Below are 10,159 nucleotides of genomic sequence, written 5' to 3' on the forward strand. Positions count from 1 at the left end.
AAAAAACCTCTCCAAAAAAAAAAAAAAAAAGAGATGCAACTTTTGGCAAGGTGAGGAAGTTGCCTAGTGTCCCAGTTTAAATGGATATGGTCTGTTTACTCACACAGCCTATGCTCTGCCTTCTTATCCCGGCTAGGCCAAGTTCAACAACAGTAATACCTTTTTTTTTTTCTTTTCTCCCTCCCACCCCCATTTCCCTGTGCAACTCCCTTCAGTGCCAGCAGCCCACAGGCAGAGACTGGGCAATGGTTTGGGGCCAGTTTGCTCTAGCATGGGACACTATGAGAGGCCCAGGAGGACGGACCTGCCATAAATCCAAACCCACGCATAAGAAGTCAAATAAATTCTTAATTAGTTTTTTTTTTTAATTTGCTAGCAGGTGTGTATACTTACCAGAGAGAGACAGAGAAATGGTGAAGAAAAGTGAAAGCACTCTTTTTTTTTTTTTTGAGAGTTTATTTATTTATTTGTTTATTTATGCTATAGAGCGCGTGCGCCCGCCAGACAGAGACAGAGAGACAGAAAGCGAGAAATCACCCTCCAGGGGGGATGGCCACGCCGCAATCCCTTCTCCTCCGTTCTCCTCTTGGGATCTTGGGCACGCTCGCACACGTGCCCGGCGTGAGTTTTAAGCCACCGGGTCCAGGACGCAAAACGCGGTCGACTACGTGGGAGTCCAGTGACATAGCCATTACGCTAACTGCTGGTCCCAAAAGCAAAAGCACTCTTCATACGGAATAGTCATATTACAATCCCGTCTCCTCCGTTTCTTTCAGGATTTGGGGCATGTATGCATGTACACATACCCAGTGTGATCCCCCTCACACACATGCCTGGTTGTGATCCTCCTCCCTCACCCCCCAGTGTGTTTTTCAAGCCACTGGGTCTAGTACTCATACTGTGCAGTGGGCCATGTGGGATCTAGCCACTTTAACCACTATGCCACTGGCTGACCCCTTAATTGGTTTTTAAATAGTTTGTTTTCTTTTTTTTTGGAGTAGTTTTTGCTATAAGGTGCGTGTGCTCGCCAGAAAGACAGAGAGACAGAAAGCAAGAAATCCCCCCCCAGGGGGATGACCACACTGCAATCCCTTCTCCTACATTCTCCTTTTGGGATCTTGGGCACGCACGCACACACGGCCAGCCTGAGTTTAAGCCACTGGGTCTGGGACTCGAACTGCAGTTGACTACACGGGAGTCCAGAGATGTAGCCATTACGCCATCTGGTCCCAATAGTTTGTTTTCTTAAAGTATTTTCTTCTTGCTTTGGGAAAACTATTCAAGTGTTAGTTGCTTTTCATGTCTTTCTTCTTTTCGAAAAAAAAATTTTTTTGAGAGATTTTTGCTATGGGGCACATGCACTCACTGGAGAGACAGAGAAAGCCAGAGAGATAAAAGGTGAGGAATTTCCCCCAAGGGACGACAGCCACACTGCAATCCCTTTTCCCCCATGCTCCTCTCAGGATTTTGGGCATGCAAGCGTATGTGCCTGGCTTGAGTTTTAAGCCACCGGGTCCAGGACTCAAACCGCAGTTGACTACATGCTAGTCTAGTCATTATGCCATCTGTTGGTCCTTCTTTTCAAAATTTTTGCCAGATAGTGTGTGTGATTGCCAGAGACAATGACAGAGAGAGGGAGAAGGAGAAAGCACCTCACATAGAGAATGGTCATACCACAATCCCCTTTCCTTCATGTCTTTATTCTGTCAGGATTTTGAGCATATACACTTACATCTGGCCTGGTATTTCTCAAGTCACTGGGTCCAGTACTGGAAGTGTGGGGTTGGCCACTAGGGCACAGAGTTGGTTCTCTCATTTTTTCTTTGTCAGAGCACGTGTGCTTGCCAGACAAAGAGAGAGAGGAGAAATGATCCCCCTTCCCCGTGGGGTATGGTCACTCCACAATCCCTTCTCCTTCATTTCACTAGCCTGTTTGGGGTACATGTACCCACACAGCATGTTTTTCAAAACCACAGGGCTAGGGTTCAAAATGAGATATGGGATCTAGCTCCCTTACTTACTACGCTATGGGGCTGACTCACATTTCTTATCTATACGGGAAAAATTTCTGTGAAAATTAAATAAGATAATACACATAAAAGTTAGGCAAAGTACTGGAATATAGTAAGTGTTCAATAAATGTTACCCATAATTATTAATAGTGGAATGAATATTCATTAATTTCAAGTGACTGATGCTCACTCACAGTGTCAAATAAATTAGAATAAAAGTAACCTGAAAGATTTTGATTATAGCAACTATAGGTTAGAGATTTCTACAAAGAAACTTAAATTCTGGGGCCAGCAGGTGGTATGGTGGTTAAAGCGCTGGACTACCACATGGCCAAACATGGTTCAAGTCCCAAACCTGGCAGCTTGCTTTCTCATTTTCCCTTTCTTTCTGTCTCTGGTGAGTGCACATGCCGCAGAGCAAATCAGCAGTAACAATAATGGGGTCAGCAGGTGGCGTGGTGGTTAATGTGCTGGATTCCCACATGGATGGTGGAGGTTTGAATCCCAGAACTGGTAGTTGGCTTTCTCATTCTCTCTTTCTCTCTCTCTCTCTCTCTTTCTGTCTTTCTCTAATGAGTACATATACCCTGTAACAAATTTAAGAAATAACAGTGATAAAAAAAATTAAAGAAATACTTCTTTTCAAAAAAATAATAAATTTGGGGCCAGCAGGTGGCATGGTGGTTTAGGGTGCTGGACTCCCACATGGCCAACTACGGTTCAAGTCTCAGACCTAGAAACTTGCTTTCTCTCTCTCTTCAAATTAGAAGATAAATAAATAAATAAATAAATAAATAAATAAATAAATAAAGTTAAACAGAATAAATAATTCTTTTTTTTGGAGAGAATTTTTCCTATAGGGCGTGTGCGCTTGTCAGAAAGACAGAGACAGAGAGACAGAAAGTGAGAAATCACCCCCCTAGGGGGGATGGCCATGCCATAATCCCTTTTCCTCCATTCTCCTCTAGGGATCTTGGGAGTGCACACACACGTGCCCAGCATGAGTTTAAGCCACCAGGTCCAGGACTCAAACTGTGGTTGACTCATGGGAGTCCAGCAACATAGCCATTATGACAACTGCTGTTCCCAGAATAAATAATTCTTTTTAAAAAATTGAAAAAAAGAAAAGAAACTAAGTTTAGAAAACAGCCTTCATCCCCTTTTTTTTTTTTCTGGAGAGGTTTTCACTATAGGGCACGTGCGCTCACCAGACAGACAGAGAGAGACAGAGAGACAGAAAGCGAGAAATCACCCCCCAGGGGGGATGGTCACGCCGCAATCCCTTCTTCTCCATTCTCCTCTTGGGATCTTGGGCACACACACGTGCCCGGCGTGAGTTTTAAGCCACCGGGTCCAGGATGCAAACCGCGGTCGACTACACGGGAGTCCAGTGACATAGCCATTATGCTAACTGCTGGTTCCCAACAGCCTTCATCCTTATAAGGCCATTTTTTTTTTCTTTTTAAGATTTATTATTATTATTATTTTTAATTTGACCAGAGAAAGAGAGAAAGAAAACAAGGGAAAGTAAGAAGGCAAGCTGCCAGGTCCAGGAATCAAACCGCTGTTGGCCATGTGGGAGTCCACTGCCCTAACCACCACTCCACCTGCTAGTCCCACATAAGGCCACATTTTATTAGGGCTAATGACTGGCCAGAGACTTAAAAAAAGTTTGAGCAGTTGGTAAATTATAAGCTTGAAGGAGTGTATGCCACATATACATAGAGATATACATGTTACAAAAAAGGTAACTTAAGAAATTATTTTATTTAACTTTATTTATTTATTTTAATTTGACTGGAGAAGACAGAGAGGGAGAGAAAGTGAGAAAGCAAGCTACCAAGTCCAGGACTCGAACTGTTATCAGCCACATGGGAGGCCAGGGCCCTTAACCACCACACCACCTTCCAGCCCCCCCAAAAGGTAACTATTTATATTAGTATTTGGGAGCTTTTACTAATTTGTTTCCTTGAGAATCAACTGCAGATCCCAATATGGAAATTTAAATGTCTTTCAAAGAAATATCACTTAAGTTGGTAAGTGTATAAGACCCTGCTAATTTTAATAAAAAAGGAATGTGAAATGGTTAAATGAAATTATTTCTGAACCACATAGGATCAAGCATAGACAATAAAACATAAAAAGATCAAAGTCAGTTCAAGAATACATAGCCTTGGGACCAGCAGTTAGCGTAATAGCTATGTTGCTGAACTCCCATGTAGTTGACTGCAGTTCAAGTCCCAGACCCGATGGCTTTAACCCACACCAGGCGCATGTGCATGCGTGCCCAAGATCCCAAGAGGAGAATGGAGAAGGCATTGCGGCGTGGCCATCCCCCGTGGGGGATAATTTCTCGCTTTCTGTCTCTCTGTCTCACTCTGTCTTTCTGGCAAGTGCACGCGCAAAAACCTCTCCAAAAAAAGAAGGAAAAAAAAAAAAGAATACATAGCCTCCTCTCCAAAGTGATATATAGATTCATCACAGTCCCTGTGATAGCTATCAAAACTGTAGGTGTCAGGCCAGGCTGTGGCCTTGTGGTTAAAGGCGCAGGACCCCACAGTTCGCGTCTCCAACCCGGTGGCCTGAAAAACATGCTGGGTGCATGGCCATATACCTGTGCCAAAAATCCCTAGAGGAAGAAATGGAAAAGGGATTATAGCATGGCCATTCCCCATGGAGGATGATTTTTTCCTCTCCTCTCACTGTTTCTCTATTGAGCACACATGTTCCCTGCCAAAATTAAAACAAATGAAGAAAAAACAAAAAAAAACAAAACGAAAAAAACCTCTGGCTGTATTTTTTTTTTTTTTTTCAAAAATTGATATCCTGAAATTCTCATGGGAATGTAAGGGCACCAGAAGGGCCAAAAGAAAATGCAAAACAGAAACGTTAGAGGAATTACACTTCCCAAACTCAAAGCTTCAGTAATCAAGATGTTTGGTATGAGGACAGCAGATGCCATAATGGTTATGTTGTTGGACTCTCACATAGTCGACAATGGTTTGAGTCCCAGACCTGGCAGCTTAAACTCAGGCCAGGCATGTGTGCGTGTGTACATGCCCAAGATCCTGAGAGGAGACTGGAGGAGAAGGGACTAGCCATTCCCCTGGGGTGATTTCTCACTTTGTCTCTCTGGTGAGTAAATGCATCCTATACCAAAAATATCTTCATGAGAAGAAAAAAAAAGTTGTTGGGTATTAGCATAAACACAGACATATAGATCAATGGAATAAAGTTCAAAGGCCAGAAATAAATCTTTAATTAACAGTCAACTGGGGACCAGCAGTTAGCGTAACGGCTGTGTCACTGGACTCCCATGTAGTTGACCATAGTTTGAGTCCTGGACCCAGTGGCTTAAACTCACGGTGGGCGCTTGTGCGTGCGTGCCCAAGATCCTGAGAAGAGAATGGAGGAAAAGGGATTGCGGCATGGCCATTGCCCCTGGGGGGTGATTCCTCACTTTCTATCTCTCTGTCTCTCTCTGTCTTTCTGGCGAGCAGACATACTCCATAGCAAAAAAAAAAAAAAAAAAAAAAAATAAATTGATTTTCCACAAGGAGGCCATGCCTGATTTTCCACAAGGATGCCATGACCATTCAATAGGAGAAAGACTAACCTTCTGATTAAATGGTGTTGGGATCACTCTATGTACAATCATCTCTTGGTTATCTGTAGGAGAGTTGTTCAAGGACCCCAGTGGAAATCAAAATCCACAGATTTAAAACATAAACTCTCTCTCTCTCTCTGGTCAAATTAAAATAAATGAATAAGTAAATAAAATAACTCATTAAAAAAGAGTCTTATATAAAAATAATAAAAAATTAAACTAGAAGATGCTTAAGTCCATTAAATACAATGGTGGGAACCTGCTTATAACCTACCTACATCCTCCCATGTATTTTAAATCATCTCTAAATTACTTGTAAGTAAACCTAGCATCAGAGAAGAATGAAAAGAAGACTATATAAGCTTCTATGGCAACTCTCTTTTAGGGAGTCATTTCTTCTTTCTCCATTTCACTATCACACCCAAGGCCTGGCTGTACTACAACTTGTTGAATAAGCAGATGTGGAACCCACAGATACCAAAGGCCAATAGTACATCCACATGCAAAACAATCAAGCTGAATCTCTACCTAACATCATACACAAACATTAACTCAAATAACCTAAATGTAAAAGCTAAAATTGGGGCAGACAGTAGCCCAGCAGTAAAAATCCTATGTTTTGCAAGGCAATCTCATGTGGGAAGGTTCCAAGTTCAAATCCAGAGACCTCCCCGAGTACAAAAGGAACAAGTCTTCCCATGATCAAGAGCTGGTTGAAGGCTTGGGAGAGATGGGGGCATCAAGACCCTGTTGGAGGTACCCTGTTGGAACTGCGTTAGAATGGGGTGGAGGTGGATGGTGATGTCAAGACTCTGTTCGAAGTGCTATACATTTGTTTTTCTCTGTCCCTCTTTCTCTCTTTTGCTCATGGAAGAAATAAATAAACTTAAAAAAAAAAAAAAGCTAAAATAACAAAATATTCAGGGCTGACAGGTAGCATGGTGGTTAAGGGTGCTGAACCACATGGCCAACTGTGGTTCGAGTCCTGGACCTGGCAGCTTGCTTTCTTAGTTTCTCTCTCTTTCTCTCTCTCACTCTGTCCTGCTTAGGTAGGTAGGTAGATAGGCAGAAAGAAAGAGAGAAAGAGAAAAAAGAGAGAAAGAAAGAAAGAGAGAAAGAAGGAAAGAAAGAAAGAAAAGAGAAAGAAAGGGAAGGAGGGAGGAAGAGAGGGAGAGAGGAAGAGAGAAAGAAAGAGAGAGACAGAGAGGAAGAAAGAGAAAGAAAAAGGAAGAAAGAAGGAAGGAAGAAAGAAAGAAAAAAGAAGGGAAGAAAGGAAGAAAGTTAAATAATTCGTTATAAAATATATATTAAAAAACCCTAGAAGAAAGTATACATATACATCTCTGTCCACTGCATGAAGCACAGACCATATCTATGCTCACTACTAATTCTCACTCCAAGAGCACTGTCATTTTGCCCTGCCCCCTCTAGGATCCTGCACAGCTTCCAGGTCATAAAATTGTTAATAGCCATCCCAAAAAGATAATTCAAATTTCAGATCAAGTCCAAAGAGATACTAGAGGGATTCATTTAACGTCCTTAGACTAAGATTGGACTCAGTTAATGAAGATAATGACCAGTCACTAAGGAAGTCGTTCTATATGTATACCTGAATCCCTGAAATACCATGAATAACTCAAAGAAAAAGAGGATACCTTCAAAGGAAAGATGCAGAGCAGGAACCCTCCAAAAATTTAAGTTATATGAGTTAATTCAAAGTTACAGAAGTAATTTATTTAAAGACTAACAATGATTTTAACAATCAAGTTTTCCATATGGCTTTAAGTATTCATTCATTTAAACAGCAAAAGTTTCACATTTTAAACACTACCTGATTTTATGAAGCTGTTTTGAAGTGAAGGATCTCCAGAAGCATAATGATGATTTGTTGTTAAATTTGTATTCCCAGATAGAGTTGGTTGGGATGATACAGGAGGACAATGGTTTGTCTGTGATCCTGTGGATGGATAGTTATATTGCCAATTCAAGGGTGGTGGTATGCTGGCTCCAGGAAGAAAGCTACTAGAAGGCATTGGTGTAGCAACTGGGTTCTGAGAAGCAGGTGGCGGCATTCGGGGAACAGGACCACTATGGAGTGAAGGTGTCACTGGATTAGAAGCCACAGGTGGTCTATTAAGAGTCTGCCCAGAACCCTGAGAACCACTATAGTTATACTGTCCAGAGACTGGATTCAAAGTCTTTGCTGGTATTAGATGAGGATAGGATCCTGGAAGCTGGGAGTTATATCCTTGGCTCACTGACATTTGTGAAGACATCAGTGCATTTTGGACAGGACCTTCCAAAAAAGAGAAAAAAAAAAAAATCAGTATAGCAAACAAACACAGCAATTCTTTAAAAAATACGGTATAATATGTGATACCCTTTTTTAATTTTTTTTTTTAAGAGAGGTTTTTGCTATAAGGCACGTGCACTTGCCAAAAAGACAGAGAGAAACAGATAGAAAGAAAGCAAGAAATCACCCCGTGGGGGGATGGCCATGCAGCAATCCCTTCTCCTCCATTCTCCTCTCAGGATCTTGGGCACACACACACGCACCCAGTGTGAGTTTAAGCCACTATGTCCAGGACTCGAACCGCGGTTGACTACATGGGAGTCCAGCGACCTAGCCATTACGCTAACTGCTGGTCCCTAATATATGATACTCTTACACTTAGCAATAAAAAGACAAGTAACCCAATTTAAAAAATAAACAAAAGGCACCAGCAGGTGGCGCAGTGGTTAAAGTGATGGACTTCCACATGGCAGAGCACAGCTCAAGTCTCAAAACTGGTAGCTTGAAACATATGCCAGGCATGTGTGCATGAGTGCCCAAAATCCCAAGAAGAGAATGAAGAAGGAATTGTGACATGGCCATTCCCCTGGGGTTGATTTCTAGAGTTCTCTCCAGTGAGCACATGCACCCTATGGCAAAAATGTATCTCTCAAAAGTAAATAAATATGGAGTTAGCAGGTGGTGTGGTAATTGTGACACCGGACTCCCACATGGCCAACCACAGTTCAAATCTCGGACTTGGTGGCTTGCTTTCTCATTTTCCCTTTCTCTCTCTTGTTGTCTCTCTCTGGTCAAATTTAAATACATACATACATACATACAAATAGTTAAATAAAAATTTAATAATAAAACAAAAAAGGATTTAGACACTCAAATATATTTCCAAAGAATAAATACAGAGCCAGCAGGTGGCGTGGTGGTCAAGGCTGCTGGACTCCCACATGGTTGACCATGGTTTGAGTCCTGGACCTGGTGGCTTGCTTTCTTGCCCCCACCCCCACCCCGTCTCATTCTGTCCCTCTCTGGTCAAATTAAAATCAATAAATAAAGTTAAGTAAAATAATTCTTTTTTAAAAAAGAAGAAATACAAATGGCTAATAACATGCAAAGACATTCAACATTATTAGTCATCAGAGAAATACAAATGTCATTAGTCATTAGAGAAATGCAAAACACAATCACTATGAGATACCACTCATACCAACTAGGATGGGTAAAGTAAAAAAGACAAATAATAGTAAGTGGGAGCACGTATGTAGAGTAATTAGAAACCTTATACATTGTTAGTGGCAATGTAAAATGATCCAACCATAAAGGGAGTTTGGCATTTCCTCAAAATGTAAATCATGCACGCAGTACACTGAGCTCCATAGAGAAAGTGCCGGGGCAAGTGAAAGCCAGACGGGCACTGGGCGACTCTGTGCCTCGTGGAGGAAAGATAACTAAACGTGGGCAAAGGAGACCCCCAAGAAGCCGAGAAGCAAAATGTCATCATATGCATTCTTTGTGCAAACTTGCTGGGAGGAGCACAAGAAGCAGCACCCAGATGCTTCAGTCAACTTCTCAGAGTTTTCTAAGAAGTGCTCAGAGAGGGGGAAGACCATGTCTGCTAAAGAGAAAGGAAAGTTTGAAAATATGGCAAGGCCCGTTATGAAAGAGAAATATAAACCTATATCCCTCCTAAAGGGAAAACAAAAAAGAAATTCAAGGATCCCAACGCACCCAAGAGGCCTCCTTCGGCCTTTTTCTTGTTCTGTTCTGAATATCGCCCAAAAATCAAAGGAGAACATCCTGGCCTATCCATTGGTGATGTTGCAAAGAAACTGGGAGAGACGTGGAATAACACTGCTGCAGGTGATAAATAGCCTTATGAAAAGAAGGCTGCTAAGCTGAAGGAAAAATACGAAAAGGATATTGCTGCATATCGAGCTAAAGGAAAGCCTGATACAGCAAAAAAGGGAGTTGTCAAGGCTGAAACGAGCAAGGAAAAGGAGGAGGAGGAGGAGGAGGAAGATGAGGAAGATGAAGATGATGAAGAGGATGAAGAAGATGACAATGATGAATAAGTTGGTTCTAGCGTAGTTTTTTTTCCTTATCTATAAAGCATTTAACTCCCCTGTACACAACTCACTCCTTTTAAAGAAAAAACTGAAACATAAGGCTGTGTAAAATTTGTTTTTAAACTGTATAGTGTCTTTTTTTGTATAGTTAACACACTACCGAATGTGTCTTTAGATAGCCCTGTCC

General features: G+C 41.7%; 1 protein-coding gene and 1 non-coding gene across 3 annotated transcripts in view; both read right to left on the reverse strand.

The window, feature by feature from the left end:
- Nucleotides 1-10,159, reverse strand: part of SEC24A (SEC24 homolog A, COPII component) — a 94,371-nt gene that overhangs the window by 64,556 nt on the left and 19,656 nt on the right. For both annotated transcript variants that reach the window (XM_006166853.3, XM_014583579.2), the window contains exon 2: nt 7,451-7,915. In XM_006166853.3, coding sequence (XP_006166915.1) covers nt 7,451-7,915 — 465 coding nt within the window. The remainder of the gene's footprint in view (nt 1-7,450; nt 7,916-10,159) is intronic.
- LOC114005742 (small nucleolar RNA SNORA42/SNORA80 family) lies at nt 196-327 on the reverse strand. Its single transcript, XR_003547571.1, has one exon. It is a non-coding gene; the product is annotated as a small nucleolar RNA SNORA42/SNORA80 family (small nucleolar RNA).

Source organism: Tupaia chinensis, unplaced genomic scaffold, assembly GCF_000334495.1.
Source record: "Tupaia chinensis unplaced genomic scaffold, TupChi_1.0 Scaffold144346_1, whole genome shotgun sequence".
Lineage (NCBI taxonomy): Eukaryota > Metazoa > Chordata > Mammalia > Scandentia > Tupaiidae > Tupaia > Tupaia belangeri.